Raw genomic sequence first — 21,265 nt, 5'->3', positions numbered from 1 at the left:
CGAATCCGTCTAAGTAAGCAAGTTCTTCCGAGAACATCGTGTAAGGCAGTATTCTCTCGTTTCTCAGAAGTCGTTAGCGGGTGTGAGTTAACACAAAAACAGACGATTGTCTCTGGTTTATCGAACGTTAGTACGGTTCTTGTTGGTGTCTGATAGTTCACTGTGCAGTTAAAACTTGACAATGAAAGATATACCAGAGCCCACCAAATAGGTCTAGTCGTCTTTTGTAGGTATGTAAACCTTTGTGATGGAATTCAGGAGAAACTGGGAAATATTTTGGTAAGATGGGGATTTTTGACGTTTTCTGTCAGAGAAAAGGCTGCTGTTGTATTCTGTAATATTTTGCACGTAAACTTTAAAAGAATCTTATGTCTAATTCCTTAAGGCCAATGTAATAAATGAATTTATATAGAAATCATTTCACCAAATGGTCAGGCCATAGCGCGTGCTAAGGATGACTCATACGAAAAAGTCAAAACAAATTAGTAATTTAAATCAGACTGAAAAAAAACAAGCAAAAACGAAAACACTTTTAATATTTAAAGAGTAAAGTTCAGAAGTTTTTGCCTATTTGAACTAGAAATACATTGAAGATCAGGTGTAAAAAACTTGATGCAACCTGTTATGCACACGATATTTATTATAACCGGTTGATATAAGCACTTTATTAATATTCATCAGAATTAATTTCTGCTATTTATTTTAGTTTATTTTTACATTTCAACACACGTGCAGTTTGCACACGCCACTTCAGCCTTTTCCGGAATTATAGGAAGGAATTACTTACCTATCAGAAGTCTACATAACGTCAGATTTGTTCGAGTTTCTTGTAATGAGGAGGACCCTTTTCCGTCAACTGGGTACACATGTATTATTATCGGTCTTCATGAGAAATGTCACAAGGAAGTCCCCAAAGATAAAACCATAGAGTGGACAGTACCATCTGAAGTACCTAACACAAAAAAAAATATTCAATCATGAAAGTAAAGTGAATGCATGCAATGCAGAACTAGATTGATGATTCTAGCGTTGGGTAATCCAAACGATATGAGCATTGATTGACAAAATCACACTTTATCTTAATATTCAAGGTATGTATAATTTTTGATCTAATAATACGAAAACTGCTCGTTCACACACTTCGTAGTCGAAGTATAACTTATTCAATGTTATATTGTTGTTAGCGTCATTCCATGAGACTTATGTAGGTACCTACCTGCGAGTATTAACCATGTACGTACTATGTGTAGGCACGTTTCAAAGTCAAGGTTACCTACTAGTTATTAACAATATTACTAACGTGATTGCTGCCCGCAGTATGTAAAGATATTTTTAAGAAGTTTATGAAGTAAGATGAAAAATAAATTGGTCGACGCGTGCTGTGTGCACCTGCCGATGGTTAAAGGATGCAAATGTTGATATTTTGCACGAGCAGATGTTTTGGCGCCAAGTGTCGATGCAATATTGCGCGGTAAAATTATGATGCTGAACATCTGTCAAATTGGTGGGCGCCATCTTGCTTTTTGTCTTATTTTTAGGGGTGCTTGTGCTCTCGTGCGTTATCTTGGTTTGTTTTATAACAGAGCATGACCGTATCCATAAAAGAAGTGCAACTGGATAAAGTATACAATCCAATGAAATCCATGAGAGTATATTCAGATTCCATCCAAGTTTCATATTACATACCCTTTACTGTTAACTTGCTAATTTGCGGTTATCTTCACACTAAATATAACAACGTCTCAAACGCTTGTAATCTCTCTTCTCAAATAAGATAGAAAGCACATGTGGCCTAACAAGTCATCGCTTTAGCTTACCCTTTTTTTCATAACATACAAAATGACTTCACTAGATTTAGGTCAAAGACAACATTGTCATTTGTCATATTCACGGTACTACTAGAGCTCCCATCCCATAGTAACGTCTCGGGTCAAAGGCCGGCCAACCCCGTGGGCCATTGAGTAGGTAGTTCGTTATAGCATTGCTCACGGGGTGTGACGGCTCGTGTGAACAAACCATGGGAAACGTCTTCTAACAACTTATTATCTAGTTTTTGTTAAATTGGAATTTGTAGGATTTTATGTTATGAGCTCTTTATTTGTGAGGAGATTTGGAACAAATTCCCCTTACGTTATAGTCTGGAGGAGAAATTGATACGTGGTAAATACCTATGTAGTTAAAGGTCATAATTATGTTTCTCCTAAGTTTATAATGTTTACGGACCCTGCCTTTTCAAAGTACATTACCGTCTAAGCCTTTCTTTGTAGAAATCTGTTTGACGAAACTAAGCATTTTGTGGTTAAGCAATAACTTAGGAAATCTTAACCACAGTTTACTTATTTATTTTTACGAGGTAAGATCAATTTTCAAGTAAATCGGTCTAGGAAATAAGACAATTTTCTTTAAACTTTTTGTCTACATACAGTTTTTGTATATGAATGCTATATATGCTTCCTAGACAGGTTAAATGTTTTTCGTTTTTAGGATGCCAAAAGAACAAAAGCTTTTGTCACATAATAATCGATTAGCAATGGGAACAAAAACCATCGATTCCCTTGAAACCTTCGCCGAAATTCGTATACCATAAAACGCCATTGGCCAAGCTATTGATCTTTATACGTGCATAGAAAAGTTCAGCTACTTCGAAGTTCGATGCCCGCGTTCCAAATTAAAAATAATGTCCAATTACTGAAACGATATTGACTTGTAACGCTCCGCCGTGCATATCGAACTAGAGATGCGGGTGCGTGATTTATTGTAAAATCGACTAATCGACTCATTTCTTTATTAATTTTTATTGTTTGTTTGTTTTAGAACCTATTATTTTATTTTGTATCGTGCACTTTGTAATAGCAAATTAATTACGGTTGGGTAAAGGAGTTAATGTTCGTTTGGCAATTTTCAGTTTCAGTGTTTTCTTAATCACTGGTTAATTGGGTACAATGTAATTAACTTTTTACTTGTAGCTAACGTTTTCATTCAAACACGCGAGAAAAAGTCTTATATTTTCTACAATGAAAGTTAAACAATCTTCTACTCTACATAATATAAAAAACCATCTTGGACATAAACGATTAAAAATTATTATATACTACAAATTAAAAAATATATCGAATAACCGGACCGTAAGTATTAAGTTGCTACGCATCCCATCACTATTAGGTGCAGCCATAAAAAACGATATTTCAGATTAAAATCAACAATTTATGGTGTGGTCAGAAGCATGACTGTAACAAACTAATAGATATTGTTTTCAATTAAGCCAAACTGTTAATTATTGATTAACGAGACCGTGGAACTTATCCGCATCGGTAGTTTAAATTTGTGTCGTGTAAACAGGTTTTCTTTTATTTTTTAAAGCTGTCTAATAAGCTGTAGCCTAATTTATTTGCTGTATTCGTTGAATACTTAACTGTAATTGTTTGTTGAGAAATAATTTTATATTTAACATTCCTGTTTAGAAATCAAAAACTTTAATGACTAGTTTTCTTAAGATTTATTATCCGTAATATTTGTACCCTCCAAAGGCACAAACAAAATAAGCACTAAAAACAAATGAATCGCTCTGGTAAAGGTCCAATCGCTCATTAGATGCATTGACAAAACTACTGACGCTAGGCGCTGACAACTAATTACTGAATTGAGCAAATATATTTTCAGAACATTACAAATGTAAATGAAATTCAGGATTTATTCCTAAACTTTCACCTTATTTTACAATGCCTGTTAATTGTAAACCTTTTTCTGTCGTTACGAGTAATCAGGAGACAGAAAGTTGGTAAATCTGTCTCACCAGCCAGAAACTGTTTGAAAAGATTCATCGTCAACTCAGGGATTCAGATCGCATATAAAATGAGTAGAATGAATGAGTTCCTCTTGCTAGGTACCGAAGCTAAAATGACCAAAACTCCTTTATCGCCTTGATACCATTAGAAGTACAAAATGTTTATTTATCGTCCCAAGTTAGGAACATTGGCAAGCAACGGCGTAGATAACGATTCCTATTGACTCACAATTCCTGATAATGGCACAAGTTTTGTCTAATTTGTTCTACGAAAGAGATAAAAGGTCAGGAATAATAAAAATAGTAAAGGCCAAAGTACTTTGTTTGTTAATTATGTTTTTTACTATTAGGCACGTTTATCTATAGTAATATTATAACGCTGAAGAGTTGGTTTGAACGCGCTAATCTCAGGAACTACAGGTCCGATTTGAAAATTTCTTTCAGTGTTATATAGCCCATTTATCGAGGAAGGCTACTATAGGCTACTTTTTATCCCAGTACGGGAAGTAGTTCCCACGGGATGCGGGTGAAACCGCTGGTATAAATAAGTAAATTGCAGCCTAAACAACCAGTTTTTGATTCAAAGTCATTAGTATTTTTTTACATTGATACTTTTCCTCAAATCATAGATTGATTTCAAAGAATCGTAGTATTAGCTGTTGCAGATTAATTCAAGTATAATGTAGGATATAATCTTGTGTAAACAGCAGCTTCGACGAACATAGAAAGTGATTCAAATCATTAAAAAGTTATTAGCAGAGGCTCGATAGTCACTTTCATTGGCAGCAAAGCACATTTCTACTAGTGTGGTAACAAACACAAACAGCACGTGCAATAGTTGTGTAGTTATAATTTTCCTGAAGATTTATTCTAAAACGATTTATCCTAAAATTGATTATTTAATTTTTCTAAAGTAGACAGATAAGTATATAAGAATAATAGTATCAATTGTCAAACTTCATACTCGCCAGGTTATTTTGGACGTACATAAGGATTGTCGATTGGATGAACTAGCGAAAATGGCCATAAATGCTAGACAACGGCTTGTCTGCGGTGCAATATCTGACTTGACAGTTTCAATTCCTCTTTTATGTGTTTGTTGCTTAACGTGCATTCAAGTTTTAATGAAGCTGTCGCTAGGGAAGTCAATCTCGTGTGTTGCATGCAGTTTTCAATGCATATTAAACTGAGAGCTATCTCATGTTCGATATTAGAGTGTAGCTACTTTGATATTTGAAGAATTTTTCGTTTTAAATAGTAATTTTTTACTGCTATTTTGTTAGTAGAAAAAAAACAGGCCAATCTCTGATAAGATTCTACAAGATTTAATTTGAAACGAGTTTTCCAACCAGAAACCAGCAGCATCAAAACATCAGTACAGGAAGTATTTCCATATTAAACACCAAAACAGTTGCAGCATTACATACTAGCAACATTTAAATAAAATTTCGTGGGATTCGCCCCACAATGGCTTATTGTCGTTCAGCACAATGACCTGTTGTATACAAACGTTATCAAGAACACATTGTTCTCATAACGATATTAAGAATGTACCAAACACTGTTATTGCAACAAGATCAGCAGGAATGATGTGACGTGTCAGGAAGATCGCGGCATTCTTCTCATTGGCGTTTGTTTCCTCAGATTATGACAAAGTTCAAGACAATTCATAACATAAGATTCTTATCTCGTGCAATACAGGTGCACTATGGGTACTATACAACCCTTTTCAGCTGTCATCGTAAGCAGTTGACGAGATATCGGAAATCCATGCTAAGATGTGAGAAGCTGCAATTCGGTGAATGTTCCAATTGTAGCAAAATCTTGTTTCTCTCTTTAGTTATACTAGCCAGGTTTGTCAGAGAGGAATTGTAACTCAATCCCGCGCAACAAATATAAAAATCAGTACCGGTCAACGGCCATCGCTTAACATACCGAACACGTCACTAATTAGTCCAATGAGCTGAATTGTCGGTGATTAGGTCACGAGCACTGCTATGATTGTTTTAATTGAATTAGCGAATTCTGTTCCGTGGTGTTTCTGCTTCTTCTAGTTGTTACAAACGCTTGAGCTAAAGAGGTTGTATATTTTTTGAGCGCCTTGTGTTTGGCGTTTCATTTACTTTTGAATTTTAAGGTCCAGAAGTATTTATTTTGTTTAGGGTTCTCAAACACAAACTCAATTTTTTTTTCAAATAGGCATATGAAAGCTCTTTCGAAACGTCAAAGTTAGGTGCACGGTTCCAAAGAGTTGGTCTCATGGAGAAGAACTGGCAAGAAACTCCATGGACACTCTTTTTAAAAGAAAATAAAATTTACATATTTCATACAGTTTTCTATCAAGTCAATTTTTATTAATATGCCTTTGATGATAAATAAAACAGTATTTATCTACCTAGGTAGTTTCTTTTCTCATTTAACAACATAAATTAGCGAATGAGACACAAATAGATATGTATTCAAAATTCCACATGTACATTAAAAAAATTATGGAGAACACTTGATCGTCTAAAACTTATTTCAAATTAGTCGAATTGCAAAATCGTCATCTTGCCTTGCCATAACGACAAATGCAGCGAAATCAACCCCGATTGAAAACCTTAAAACAAAAGAAATTAGCCGCACTGCAATAAAATTGGAAACCAAGGAAGAATTCAACCGCCATTTTGTGATCTTCGGCCATTGAACCGAATTAATTGCAGTTCTACTCAATTGCAATTTAGCAATTGGACATTCTCATTTCCCGGATTTGTTGGAGTACTTTGTTGGCCATAGAACTAATGTTTCTTACTTTGCTATAGTAAATGAGTCTAATGCCTGTACTGAAGCACTTACCGAAATTAAAAACAAAAGGTTAGCGGTAATTTACGATGTTATGCCCACGTTTCAATTGGTATAAGCAATTTGGTGTAATGAAGGTGCTGAGAATTTAGGGTTATTCTTCGATGGTCATAACAATACTTCTTGGTGTTGAATGTGTAAATAGCTATCTTGGGTACCTATTACCTATCGGGTAAAGAACATTTTTATGGCTAGTGGTCGGTCTTTGAGCACCCCTACCGGTTTCTCTATTATTTTTAAGAGAACATGAATACAGAACCTGAATTATGGCCGGTTTCTAAAAATATAAAAAATGTAGATCATTCTGCCTTCAATTTCAGCCTTATGTTTATACGTTTATCAGTTGCAATGACATTTTGCATATTTTTGTCATTATCATTTTGACTTAACTTTGTCATTAAATCACGGGACTTTTTCCTAAAACCAAAACCATTAACAATTCCAGCCAGACCGTTAATTTCATAGAAGTTTGAGTTTAACATTCATAAGGACTATTATCAGTTCTACGCTCCTTTGTTTCCCAGGGAATCGATCCCACGTACCCGTGAACTTTGAAAAACTAATCAGAAACTGAAATGGGACCAAGATCAAAGAATTGTATGTTAATTATGATAATTGCATCGTGTTTGTAAGCAATGATGATGGGAATAAGCTTCGTGGAGTTATAAAAAAATTGGAGCTGATTAATTGACGGCAATGCTCTTAATTGTAAAACAAAATAATAGTCTTTAAGAGCATCTATAAATAAATCTTCAGCATGAGAGCAAAGTTGGAGAAAATAAGCAAAGTTAAATATTATGTAAAATATGAATAAATCTAACCAAATCCATTTCAAACTTGATGGAATTTCTGACAGAAAGTGATACATCACCGTTTCAGCTCTTTTTTACGACTCAAGATTATTTTGTGAGTCATCCAATGATATAACTTTTAATAAAATCCCTTCATATCTAAGTTTGATAAAAACTTGAAGAGTTACTGAGAAAAATGGCTATTAGGATCTACTTTAGATAATCCCAAAGGCACATAGTACTATCTGTTATTTCATTAATCCATTTAAATATTCAGACCAATTAGAGTGGAGCCAGACGACCTAATCATTTATTAAAGGTATGAAACGAGCTTAATGAATAAATTCGTCTATGTTTGAGTCTGTATTCAGCATTTTCGGCTCAATTCCCGAATGGACTGATACTGAATGAGACCTTTTTTTATTTGCGCTAAGGCTGGGTACGAATGCTGCGACTTTTATCCGACCATCTACATTCATCGGATTTGGGACTTATTCATGCGACTTTTGTCGTAGGAGGTAACGTATGGCGCATACGGATTGACCGTTTGTCCAGAATCGGTTCCTTTTGTTTGCCAAGTTTTCGTGATAAAGTTTATTGGGGAAAGAAAATGCAGTTGGAGCTTAGGACGCTCTATTTGGGACGTCAATTTGCTCTCAATTTGAAAAAGTTTGACAACTTGTACATTTCTACAAAATTAAGCCAAGATTAATTCAATCTAGGTATACATCGATTCGGAATGTATACCTAGAATGATTATTTAGCACTTGACTTCCAATCTAATGGCCAACCCATATATTGATTACAAAAATGGAAGGTGATAATTTACAACAACGTTGAGTAATGAATTAAAACTACAAAAGGGACAGACAGGCCCACTGCAATAGCAGCAGCACGCGATAATAAAACGGTCCATTTTATAGCCGTCCACGTCGCTCGTCACACAATGTCGGGCCGTGAATGGAATGCGTTATTTTTTAACGACTCAAATGTTGTAGAAAACTGTAATCGTACTGTGTAACTGGCCAGTTTGTTCCGTGTGTTGGCTGAGTGTGCGATTGTGTAACACAGAATAGCACAATTATACCTATTGCAGTACAAATGGATCCAACAATGACCACAGCACGGCACGTTCAGCAGTTTAGTCAAAGCTAGAATGACTAGGTTTGCTCAAAATATTTAATTTTGCAGCGTAAGTCCATTTTAAGAAGTTTTCCAATGGTATCCGTATTGTAAACCACAGATCCATTAAGGTCAAATAGAAATGAATTGCTTTTGTACATTGGTTGCAATCTTTACCTCAATCTAGACACACGGCAGTGTGTCCGCCAAGTTCGAGCAAAAAAAGCGACACACCGGCCGTGGGTTATATTACACGAACCATTTCGGGCCAAATTCGACCCCCCTGTAACTCAAAATCTATTTTATTTACGCATATCAAATTTCTAGTATCTGTTGAGACCCCCTCACTTATCTAAAATACAAAATTTCATTAATATACCTATTGTAGGTCTTGAGATATTGACGTCAGAAAATCGCTATTTTTACTATACACTGATTCACTGATTCACTTATTCACTGACTCACTCATCAAAAACCTAGACCACTTCCAATGGTCGTATTGACTTGAAATTTGGCATGGAGGTAGGTCTTTATGTCAAGGTAAAGGGAAAAATCTGAAAATGGCCAAGTGTGAGTCGGTTTCAAAATAATGAAGGTGTTTTATACCCGGTGTAAATTTATACCCCTAAGGAACTAAAACGAACTAAATTTATCTATATTTATATAATATATCTTCGAATGGTACAAAGGTTTGTATTTAGTCAAAGTAAAGTAAAAATCTGAAAACGGCCAAGTGTGAATCACTTTCGAAAATAACGAATGTGTAACTTTGATCCACGAACATAATATATGATAACATGTCATGTCAGTCAGTTGGTAAATCTAGTCCATTTAGTTAATTTAGTTCATTTCTTTGTAAGAAACATAGTGCATATTAAAAAATCTAAAAAATAGTATAAATTTGAGACATTTCTTTAACTAACTTCATCATAAGAAAAAAATAAAATAAACAACCTTACAAAAATAAATGAAATCCCACCCAAAACAAAAATGTGAAAGACTGCCAAGTTCGATAATATGGGAATGCTTCGCCTATAAAAGAAGTGAGATCTGAATAAGTACCAAGTTCCATACACATACCTCAGTTAAAAATAGTTACTTTTTAATGATGATTACTTGGCAAGTTTTAATAGAAAATGAAATACTTGATTCATTGCGTTTAGTAGGTTTATAACAAGGTGTATGAAAACTTGCCAAGTAACATCATTAAAAAGTAACTATTTTTAACTGAGGTATGTGTATGGAACTTGGTACTTATTCAGATCTCACTTCTTTTATAGGCGAAGCATTCCCATATTATCGAACTTGGCAGTCTTTCACATTTTTGTTTTGGGTTTGTTTTTCTCCAAGACCTTACAGTTAATATAGGCAGAGAAACTGTCAAAGCTAACATACGAAGCATTGTTTACTATGTTAAGTAAAAGCATTACCGTGTGCACATTGTGTGCATATTGTAATTTAAGCCGACACGTTGTAACATCCATATAGGGGCGATGACTCCCCCACGGTTATTGCAGAATATTTTTTTAATTTAACTATTAGTGGCCGCGTGTGAATGACAGTAGTTTGACAGGAGTGAGTCCCAGAAGTGGGAATACAAGCCGATCACTTTACTAGCGTCTGTTTTTATAAAGGGTCGAATTAAGTCTAAACTTAAACGCTACCAATGCATGTATTACCTCATTGATTAGTCTTCGTTAGTACTTAATATGAAATGAAGTTAGTAGATTTTACTAAGATACGTCACCAGAGAAGACGTTGATAGGATATGGTCAGGTTCTCAAATCCTTCTTCGAATTTATATTGGTCTTCGCTTCGGGCAAAATGTTTCTATGCGGCAATAAGGCTTTGCTGCCGAAATCTATGTTGGCAACAGTCAACCGTTTACTTTACAGATAAAAATAGAGGTGACCTTTCGGCATTTCACTGACATTTTACCAAAATTAATTCGGTTAAGAATATTTTCAGCCTAAGTTTGGAAAACAAGTGTCATGTTTATGTATTATTATTTATTTTTGGCCCTGCAAAAGCTCCTTGTCTCCATGCCTCGTTCAGAATATATTTGGTTCACTTCTTTCACTAAGGGCCACTACACTCTCATTATTCAAAACAGTCAATAAAATATTGATGCATCCATCTCTTCCTTAACTACCTTTAGGTACTCATAGTCATTCACCTCCAACAGTCTCCTCATTACCAAAAAAACTATGTCTCAAATGTAATTCTCCGTGCCTACGCATAATTAAAACTACCAGGTACTTTACATAAATCAAGTAGCTCAGTACCTACTCAGTGGATACTTGAGAGCGATGACCAGTAAACGGTTGATTGGGCACCACTCCAGCACATTACACATGGTAATGAATTCCTCACTCATCGAAGACAAAAGACTCTTCAATGACAACCCTTCATGGAGGAAGCTGCGGTCACAGTACGATTTTAGATGGTACTATGATAAAAACTCACGAAAAAATACATTAGGGAGAAAGAATGTGAGTTTAGCAATTCTATAAACTATCTTATTTATGAATTCTCGCCAACACATTGAGTTCATGTACATCATATGCATAGTAAAGATTGAGATCATAGTATAGTCATCTGCCTTTTTGTCGTCCCACTACTAGGCACAGACCTCTTCATTCACGGGGAAGGCGACTGGGCGATTGGGCGTTAATTATAGTTAAGTTTCAGATATTCTAACAATATAAAACTAAACAGTTGCTGCATAAAAACAGGGTTAACCTGACCTAACCGTAACCTCCTAACCGTATTCTATATGCAAGAAAGCGAACATGACATTCATTGATACGACTAACAAAATCGTGTGAGTGTGAGTCAATAAACGTTTCAAAGCATTGACTGCACTAGCTTACAACAAAAAGTAGCTTCGAGATTGTAAATCGAGTTTGTAGTGAGTTCTGTTACAATGGTTGCCACAATCTCGGGTTACAGGAACTCGATACGGGAAGAACGATGGACGAGGGTGCCATTAGATCATCAAAGTGAGTACTTATTTAGATCAGCAGAATTTAATAGTGCACTTTAAACTATTAAAGTAATAGACGAGGAATTTAAGCTTCATTGGAATTAATTATATTAAGTAGGGATAATATTTTTAATTTATGTGCGTAGCACGGAAATATTTATTAATTTTTTTTTAGTATTGCGGTTAGCTTACGGCTAAGTTCTTTATGTAAACAATCCAGACGAAAAATTAAGTGTTCCTAACTTACACAGAATGAAAAATAGTGTTTGTTTAAGTTATTTAAGTACAGAAACATCTCAGCCATCCACAATGTCAAGCGTAAGACTAATTACAGACATTATAATAAGTTTGTCAAGAGCTGAAAGACTTAAGTTTGTGGCGCCATTTTGTTTTGTCTCTGGAGCTGTATTTAGTTGTCTCTGGCAAGACGGATGACTTGACACGTGTTTTGTTCACAGATTCTTGTAAAGGCTAAAAATAATAAGCATTCATTTGACGACAGAGATTAATTGTATTAGAATTCGCTTTGAAGAATGAGGATTTTGTACTTAAGTACTATAGATTTCGCCGTAACAACTAAATGAGCTTCAGAATATGTACCTATTTCACTTGCTAGACTAGTTCGGAGTTTCATGAAACTAAATATGTAATAGATAGTCGTTTATAAGATATTGTTTGTTTATGTTCTTAAAAAAGAATATTTTTATGCGATAAAACTACGTTAGTGATAGAACTTGGTAATATAAGTTAAACTTAATTGACGCCAAAACAAAAGTTTTTTGCTGAAAGAAACAGCCATTTTCAGCATGAATTTTCTTTACTTTATTTGTTCTAAAGTGTCTGCGTTTTACATGAAAATTAGACACTAACGACCTCAAAACTTAAAGTTACTTCGTACTTAAATAACTAGTCAAAGAAACTCTTTGAACAAAGCTGATTGCGACCACAGACCAAGGGCAGCCATGTTTGTTTCTGTTTACATAACGCTTGTTAGAAGGCCGTTGACCTTTCAGGTGCAATGCTAAACACGAGCTGTTGAACTTTTTATTAGCTCTGTAATTACTATCATTAGGAAACACGCTCGAGTTATGCACTCATTATTCTGTTATTTGAGTTTTTCTAGAGATGATGTAGCATAGAATTTTGAGGGTAAAATTTGCGTCTCGTTTCAGAATGTTTTGAAAAAAAAATACTGCAGCTGTTCGGAGTTAAATAAAAGATGTATGTTCAAAACTTAATCTTAATTAATACAATTTGTTCCTCTTTATAATATTAGGATAAATCAACTTGCCTTAGTTATATTATTATGTTATTGTCACACGACAGTCCATATAACTATGTTGATCAAAACTTAAAATATCTACAGAAACGCGACTTATCTATCCATGCCACCCAAACTACGCTATTCACAGCTTAACCATCCATTAATATAACTAACTAAACCCTTCCTGTTTCATCTACATCTGAATATTACGATACAGTAAGATCAACAACGCGATTGATCGCTGCAGTTAGTACAGTCAACTTCAGGACAGTGGTAACAGTTTTGTAGGAAAATCGTACTTATTACTATTGAGTTAAGGTGCACGACAGTTACCACTGATGTGCAGTCTACAGTACATACTTCGTGAATGAAACTTCTTTGTGGTTCGATAATAAACAGCTTGTGTGAAGTTACTTCCTGGAGCATGTTGGTATAATGTTTGCTAGTTCTTTTTTTTCTTTTTTTTTTCTTTCTTCTTTTTCTTTTATATGTATTTGTGTTGTTCTTGACTCTCCTTAATTCGGTTGACGATCTCTGTCGTATAGGATTTTGGCAACTACTACCAGTGGGTGGTCTCTTCCACCCACGTTTGCTGTTTCCCTGGGGTCTTACATATAAAAAAAAATCTCTCTATGTTATCTACCTCTATAACAAAGCTATCTTAATCGGTACAACTTAAAATACTACTTAAAATTAGACCCAACCTATCAACTAGCTGTAAATATATACTCAGGATAAGATCTGTGCTTCAGTCTCAGTTTACCTATGACCTAAGAGAGGTCACTTTCGCTGGTCTATTAGCCAAATATTGTACAGTAATGATGACCAATGAAGTCCGTATTTTATTTATTGACATAACAATGTATCGGACAATACCAGTAAACAATAAACACGATATTTAGGGCTATTCTCACGAAATATCAATAGAGCGGAACCTACGTCAGTCCCTATTTGTTTCGGAAACGGTGCATCAACAACGATTTGTTACAAATCGCTTCACGGAAGACCCAATATAAGTTTTATTATCTATGGCTTTGATCTACCGCGCTGTCAAATATACGATATGTTATCTGTGGACGGGTATCGGTGGCATAGATTCAGTAGAAATTTAAATCAATATGTGGCCTACTTGGTTTAATAGCTGCACACTCTTGGGATAACTTCAGTTCTAGATTGGATAAGTTGTAATAGGATTTCTGTACACGTACTCATACATTTATGTTTTCTTTACGCTTAAGTAGATACACGTGTAGCGGTTATGTATGACGTAATAATTGCAGATAAAAAATATATAGAACAAAGAAATACACCTGAGTCCCACTTGGCACTGGTGCAAATCTTCCAAAGGATCCCAAATTCCATTTATTGTCTTGGTTTTTCCAAAATCTATCGTACAAATAAAATAAATGCGAGTGGAGACGTTCCTTGAAATACTAAGTTTTCACCTGTCTTCTCCATCATCTCACGCTCTAACCTTAAAGTCTCGAAAGGCATTTCTATAATCAAATCGGCCTTCACACAACAGACGGTGTTCTCATCAAATCAAGTGTAATTACAAGAATTCTGTGCGCAGCTCAGCAGTACTGTCATCGGATCATGACTAGACTCATTCATGAGCTCTGTGAGAAAATGTGCATCTTTCTGTACTTGACATAGAATGTGGCGGTTACAAAGATAAGTTACGTCATGAGTGAGCTATTCGATGTTTGAACTTGAATGGTGTAGGTAGGGCTAGATAGGGATTTAGGGATACAAAGTTAACAATGACCGTTGTTGTGGTACCTATTTTTTGTTACGATTTTTTTACGACTTAGGCAAAGGAGGACCTATATGTATCTACACATAGTTTTTTTGCACGTAAACTTTTTGGTATACGTGGACATCTATAAAAGTCGTACCTACGACCCCATATACCAAGCTTTATTCGTCTGCAATTGATACATATGTTTATCTCTACCAGACAGTAACGAATCAAAGTTGAACTTCAGAACACCCAAATCATATTGTAATTTTTTACATAAATAAAACCAAATTACCGAATCCATTTTATTAAACTTTTTGCGGTATTCGTTGCAGCGGAAGTAAATAGTTTAGACAGGTTCACTATTGTATAGGAAAGAAGAATTTCCTTCGTCTGACTTTAAAAAGAATGAATAATGTAAAACTGTGAAGTAACCGTTAAATAAATTAAAGTTGGTTCAATAACTTCACGGATATTCCTTTATTAGTGTTACCATGTCGTCTATGGTGGGTTCCGAAAATGTTTATTCATAGACATAGTTACGTTTAGGTACTCATATCTATAGCTAAATATATTAATAAACATGATGATTGGAAAAGTACATGATGACGATAGAAAAGATGTTAAGTATAAAAAAAATAACTTTTAAAACGTATCCAATGTGGCGACAAGAAATTCGGCAACAAAAGTAGAAGAACGGAACTGAAAGAACCTTTTCAATCTAAAGTTACGAATTCCACAAGAACATTAACAATAAACATTTTAATATTCTCTCTAAGTCCAAAGCGTTATTAATGAACTCTGAAAAGTATTCGGGAAGCATTACAAGTTCATAATAACAATTCAAACTTGTTTATAATTAGTTAAAAGCTTTCAAGGTGTTAAGATTAATGTCCGAAACAGATTGAAATCTAAACATTTGTCTATTACTGAATATTCTCATATATTAGTTGACACCTATGCGTTTGAAAATATGTATTGCTAATGGAAGAAAATCTACTTCAGAAGTTTTCAGTGGCACTCTAAACGATGCGTAAATATAAAAGTTATTTAAGTAGTGACATCTAAAGTTTCCGTTTGAAAGGAAAATAGTTTCTAAAATTGGAAAAAAATATGTTTGTGTACAGAAATATTTAATCTATATCTACTAACAACTTCTCTGTCCCATGAGGCATATATGATACACACCGCTTGTTCAACTATTGTCTCTGCTTTCCTTTATAAGTCGCAATACCAATACAAAAAAGACAAGACGTTTGTTACATGTTTTTATGTACCAAAATCAATGATAACTTTCGAAGAAAAGGCAAAAAAGGAGCAAAAAAAACAACGCCACCTAAAGCTAAGTGCACTCTCATTACGGGTGACAGCTCGTGGTTACAAAAACGTTTCAACGACATCCGACAACCGCATATTAGCGAGATGGACATCCTGTAATCATTACACTATTCCTACCGTCATTTCACACAAAACCACTTCAAAGATCTTGATTTTAATCCAAAATCCTGTCGATGGTTTTTTCGTAAGCGCTCCAAAAAGACAAGATCGTATTTTGATCCTTCTTAGTAAAAATCTTTTTAGAAGAGACATGGGATATTTTAATTTTCGCAAATTCATTATGCTCTACAAGTGAAGCAGTAGGTTACAAATTTTCTATAACGACAAGAAAGTCTTAAAGTCTTTAAGCAAGTTTCTTGTTGTCTAAATTACATATTTAGGCCAAGGAAGTCTTGTTGGGTGTTACGTAAAGGCTTCTCGACTTTCAGTAGCAATAGCCTCAAAGTCTACTAATTAATTATACACTTGAAAGTCTCCCGAGATCGTTCATTAAGTATTTGTAAGCTCAGGAATTAGTTCCATTACTACTCCTTTACGAAGCGAAGGAAACATTGTGAGGAAACCGGAACGTCTTAGGACTAACCGTTTTGAAAATGGGACAGAAGCCAAAACAGACCTTGGTTCATTAAGGCTGCGTTTAAAAAATAACACTTGATACATCGCATGAGGTAGAAGTTGGCCGATAATGCAGTTTGTATGAGTATTGGGGAAAGTCATAAAATAGGAGGCATACGCTACGCAGATTAAGATAAATATCGTGATAATGATTGTCAATTGCCAGGATTTTAATGTTATTTATTTTTGTTGCAGGATACGGTGATCACACTAAAGAAAATATGGTGATGAACCATAATCTACACAGGTTTGTACTTTGTATACGCCATAATTAATAAAGACAACGTAAAGGATTGAGAAACTATGCATGTGTTTCTTATTTATTAATTTTATCTTTAGATCACTAGTCTTGGTAAGTCTGCTAAGAGCTGGGTTTCCTTCTTGCTAATCATTATTTAAAAGTGTTGCTAAACATATTCATATTATTTATTTGCATTCCACAATGTTTAAAGTAGGTGTTACAGTTAGGCTTAGAGCTAGGTACAATTGTGGACCCTGTAGGGCACAGCAAAATAAAATAAAACTTACAACTAAAATTATTATTATTAAATCTATAGAAAAAAAATATATATGAAAAATACAACAATTGACTTATATTCTTATAGGAACAAGCGTGAGACTAGACAATAAGGTATACCGGTACAATTAAATAACACGTATTAGTAGTGCTATTAGCATTTGCCTTTTAATTCAGACTACAATACTGAGGTTGCCGTAATTTCCACAGCCAACTAATTATGTAACGTACCGTATCAGATTTTAAATAAATAGCAGAAGGCCGTACAATTAATTATGTCAGGGACATCGGATGTGCATTGTGTCGCCAGGAATTGCATATTAGGTGTGTACTACACAAATAAACAATGTAGCGTTGTTGGTTTTAATACAATGTAAAGCTAATCACCGGTTTTAGTCAATGCTTTGGTTATTACGGAGGTTAGTGGCTGAATGGTAGCTGTTCCACTTTGGGGTGTAATTGTCCCCCCAGCTACTTAAATGCATAGACAATGTAGAAGAACTGCATGTAACCTAACATCCTAGTTTAAGTTATGGTGTAGGTACGGTAGACCGCACGTCAGAGGTAACTGTCATGCACCTTAACTCAATAGTAATAAGTACGATTTTCCTATAAAACTGTTACCTCTGACCTGAACTATGTGTACTTATTTTTGGACTTTAAAAAGTCGCGTTTATAGTAATAAGTCCGATATCAGAGGGGCACGATATTGATATTTTTCACAGTATAACAGTTTGAAAGAGGTCCGTTTGTCAGCTAATATTAACGAGCTGATAAAACTTAATCGTTGGAGTTCCGCCAAGTTACCCTTTGAGATAATGTTTAGTGAGATCTTCTATTTGTTTTGTTGAAAACAACTGATAATTAATTATGATAGCTAGAATAGTAATTTGCATATTGACTCAAACTCAAACTCAAAATCGTTTATTCAAATTAGGCTGATAAATCAGCACTTTTCGAACGTCAAAAACAAAAGACAGTCCCCAAAACGCCCGCCCTTCACCACTTCCTATGTGTTTTTGCTGGGAAGAAGAAGTGGCGCAACAAACTCCCCAGCAACACATGTCTGTCTGTAAGGTTTGAAGAACCAGAATGTATACAAAACAAGTCAAATAAAAATATCATTATCACATGATAACCATTATATAAAATTAGGAAAGAAAAAAAAAATACAAACTTAACACAAGTAGGCTAGCACACAGATTTACACCCATAAAGACTAAGTAGGTACTCAAGCATTACTTATAGTCTATTAAGTGTATCTAAAGCCTCCTGTTAATAAAATAAAAATGTATTTTTAATATAAGCATAAAATCGGCGTGCCCACCCACATGCGCAGATGATTATGTTGTAACAACACAAACAAGGTGTACCTGCCAGGACTACAGTATTATTATTTTCTCCAAAAAAAAAGCTAATAGAAAATCATACTATTATGAATAGTGTCAATAGCCACCAATAGCCACCAACACGACCTGGTACCGCCAGCAGCACCCGTTCACGAGTATAACGCGAGGATCAGCCATCGCCCCCTTCGCACATTTTTGAGGGAAGGGGACAACCCGACCCCCAACGCTACCGCTGGCCATACCGTCTAAGGGAGCATGACGTGCTTGCAGCTATTCAAGAAAAGTAGAATATGTAAGAAGTACTGCAGTACTAGCAAGCCATAACGAAACAATGCTAAGCAAAATTAAAAATCAGAATTAATGTCAGAAGTAATGTCAAACAATGTAAAAAAAAATATAATAAGTTAATAATTTAGTTATAGTGATAACAAGAATGAGCTGCCTTGCGTTCAACTTAGCGACCAACTATTCCTATCATTTAAATAATCATTAATGCTATAATAAGCCTTCTTTGAAAGAATTGACTTTACTTGTAATTTAAATGCATTAAACGGTAATTGTAGTAAAGTTAGAGGTAGTTTATTGTAAAAGCGGATACCGAGCCCCAAAAATGATCCATGAACCTTATGAAGTCTGTGAGTGGGTACACACAGTTTATGCTTGTTTCTAGTGTTAATACTGTGAACATCGCTTTTTTTGGTGTACAAATGAATATTTTGCCTAATGTAGAGTATATTGGCAAAGATAAATTGTGATGCCACAGTAAGAATGCCTATTTCTTTAAAGAGCTCTCTTAGCGAATGTCTACTACCTAACCGGTATATCGCACGAACAGCGCGTTTTTGTAATACAAATATGTTTTGAATATCAGCAGCTTTGCCCCACAGAAGAATACCGTAGGACATAACGCTGTGAAAGTAGCTAAAATAGACTACTCGAGCTGTGTCTACGTCAGTGAATTGTCTTACTTTTCTGACGGCGTACGCAGCTGAGCTAAGCCTTCCCGCGAGGCTAGCTATATGCGAGCCCCACTGAAGTCTGCTATCGACTGATATACCAAGAAATACTGTGGATTTGACAGTTTCTAGAACCTCGTTACTTAATATAATATTCGGGCCTAGGTTTTTCACGTTCGGTAGAGTAAATTTAAGGCATTTTGTTTTCTTCGCATTTAAGACCAAGTTATTAGTACTAAACCAGTGTGTAACCAACGAAAGTGCACTGTTTACGTCGTCAAATTGATCCCTATTTCTGTCGACTTTAAAAATAAGTGAAGTATCATCTGCTGACAACATACATATCATGTTTTCGATACCAAAAAGTGTAAGCTTAGCACTAAAATCGTCAAATAAGTGATATGTCACACCTCTGTATGCATACCTAGTTTGAGGCAAAACAAGAATTATAACATGTTATTAGTATTGAGTTACATTATTTCATAGGATTCCGAAATTGCTATCTATCGTTTGAACAAAAAGACGATAAAATATTTTTCGTCATTTAGACTCCGTTACTGTGCAACTGTGAAGATATCATAAAGCCATACAAGTCAAATTATAAGAAAGAGGAGAACTGTAAACCATGCTTCAACAATGTTCAATATCACAATATCAAAATAGTCTCAAAAGAAACGACAAAAGACGCGGAAGAAGTAAAAAAAGCAGCAATAATAAACCATGAAATTGTAAGCCATTATTTTCTAATCGTACCAGGAACACATAATGTGGAGGCGCTTAACGGTTTCTTTATGAAGTTAATGTAAAGGTGCAGCTTACGCTTGTCGATAAAGCAGCTGATTGGTAGCCGAGCCCAGCGCACGTGTTTCGATGTTGTTCAAACAACGAGCATTGTGTTACATAATGTTCTCTCTGATGTTTTAATTTCAAGTACTTCTGCTGTACGTTCTACAACTTCATCGTTATTTCAACTACGAGTTTGTGGTAGTTTTGTGAAAGACAAGATCGACGACCAGGCGTCACTTGCTTGAATCTCCTCTATACTTATGCCTTCCATATTATCACAGATAATATTATGTACCTCAGAAACGACTTCGTCTACTCAACACAATATTTTATTACTAATTACAGACTGTTCAGCTATCATAATGTGCTAAAGTGCTGACCGTAAATCGCCCTTCACTTCTTATATTTTGCAATTTTTCTTTCAAATAAGAAAGTATGACATGTTTAGTCACTACATTACATGAAAGTGCTTTGTGGGCAATTCAAAACTTGTCTAGCTACCAGCTTATGATTCTAAGTGAATATTATTTTACGTCAAAGGATGTTAATTAGTTTTTGTCGCCTCCAATAGAATGTATTCCCTAGGATAGTGTTGTTTTGTTTACTATCGTGGGCAAGTTTCAAGGCTTACATCCTGTCATTATCGTCTTCTTATGAAACTTCGTGAGAGCGAACCTCACCATTTTTTGTACGGATCCTCCTGATCGTTAAAGAAAATAAAATATGTCTTGTAACTAAAATGTATAATTATCTGACTTTTTGACTCAGCAATTCCGAATTACTATTGTACAGTTGGCACTAACACCAATTTTCAGCCATTATTTCTATGTCGGTTAACATTTAGGTCGTTCTTACTGCAAGCTGGGTCGAGCAATATCTGTCCTAAATTCGCCTATATTTCCCACCTACGATGACTGAAACTAACTTTTATAACCACATCAAACAGCCTTATTTCTTGAGCAACAAGGTTGATTATTGTTTGTACTTCAGTTCAGTTTTTATCGGTCTTGTTAGTTGCAGTTCGCGGACCGCTTGCATTCAGAACTTTTATTTTAGATAGTTTTATGAAGTTTATATAAATACCGTGTTTCCGGCTTGTTATGAGCTTAAATTTATCTTTATTGGCCTGACTTTGGGAGTGCCTCACGTTTAGTGTAATGAACCGCAAATGGTGA

At 35.0% G+C, this 21,265-nt stretch overlaps 1 protein-coding gene across 9 annotated transcripts in view; it reads left to right on the top strand.

Moving 5' to 3' along the window:
• Pyd (polychaetoid) overlaps positions 1-21,265 on the top strand; it is a 97,425-nt gene that overhangs the window by 2,746 nt on the left and 73,414 nt on the right. For all 9 annotated transcript variants that reach the window (XM_049837585.2, XM_049837590.2, XM_049837584.2 and 6 more), the window contains exon 2: positions 16,678-16,729. In XM_049837585.2, coding sequence (XP_049693542.2) covers positions 16,678-16,729 — 52 coding nt within the window. The remainder of the gene's footprint in view (positions 1-16,677; positions 16,730-21,265) is intronic.

This window comes from Helicoverpa armigera, chromosome 23 (assembly GCF_030705265.1).
Source record: "Helicoverpa armigera isolate CAAS_96S chromosome 23, ASM3070526v1, whole genome shotgun sequence".
Taxonomy (NCBI): domain Eukaryota; kingdom Metazoa; phylum Arthropoda; class Insecta; order Lepidoptera; family Noctuidae; genus Helicoverpa; species Helicoverpa armigera.
The sequence above is the reverse complement of the archived record's forward strand: the minus strand, read 5'-3'. Positions and strand labels throughout refer to the sequence as shown.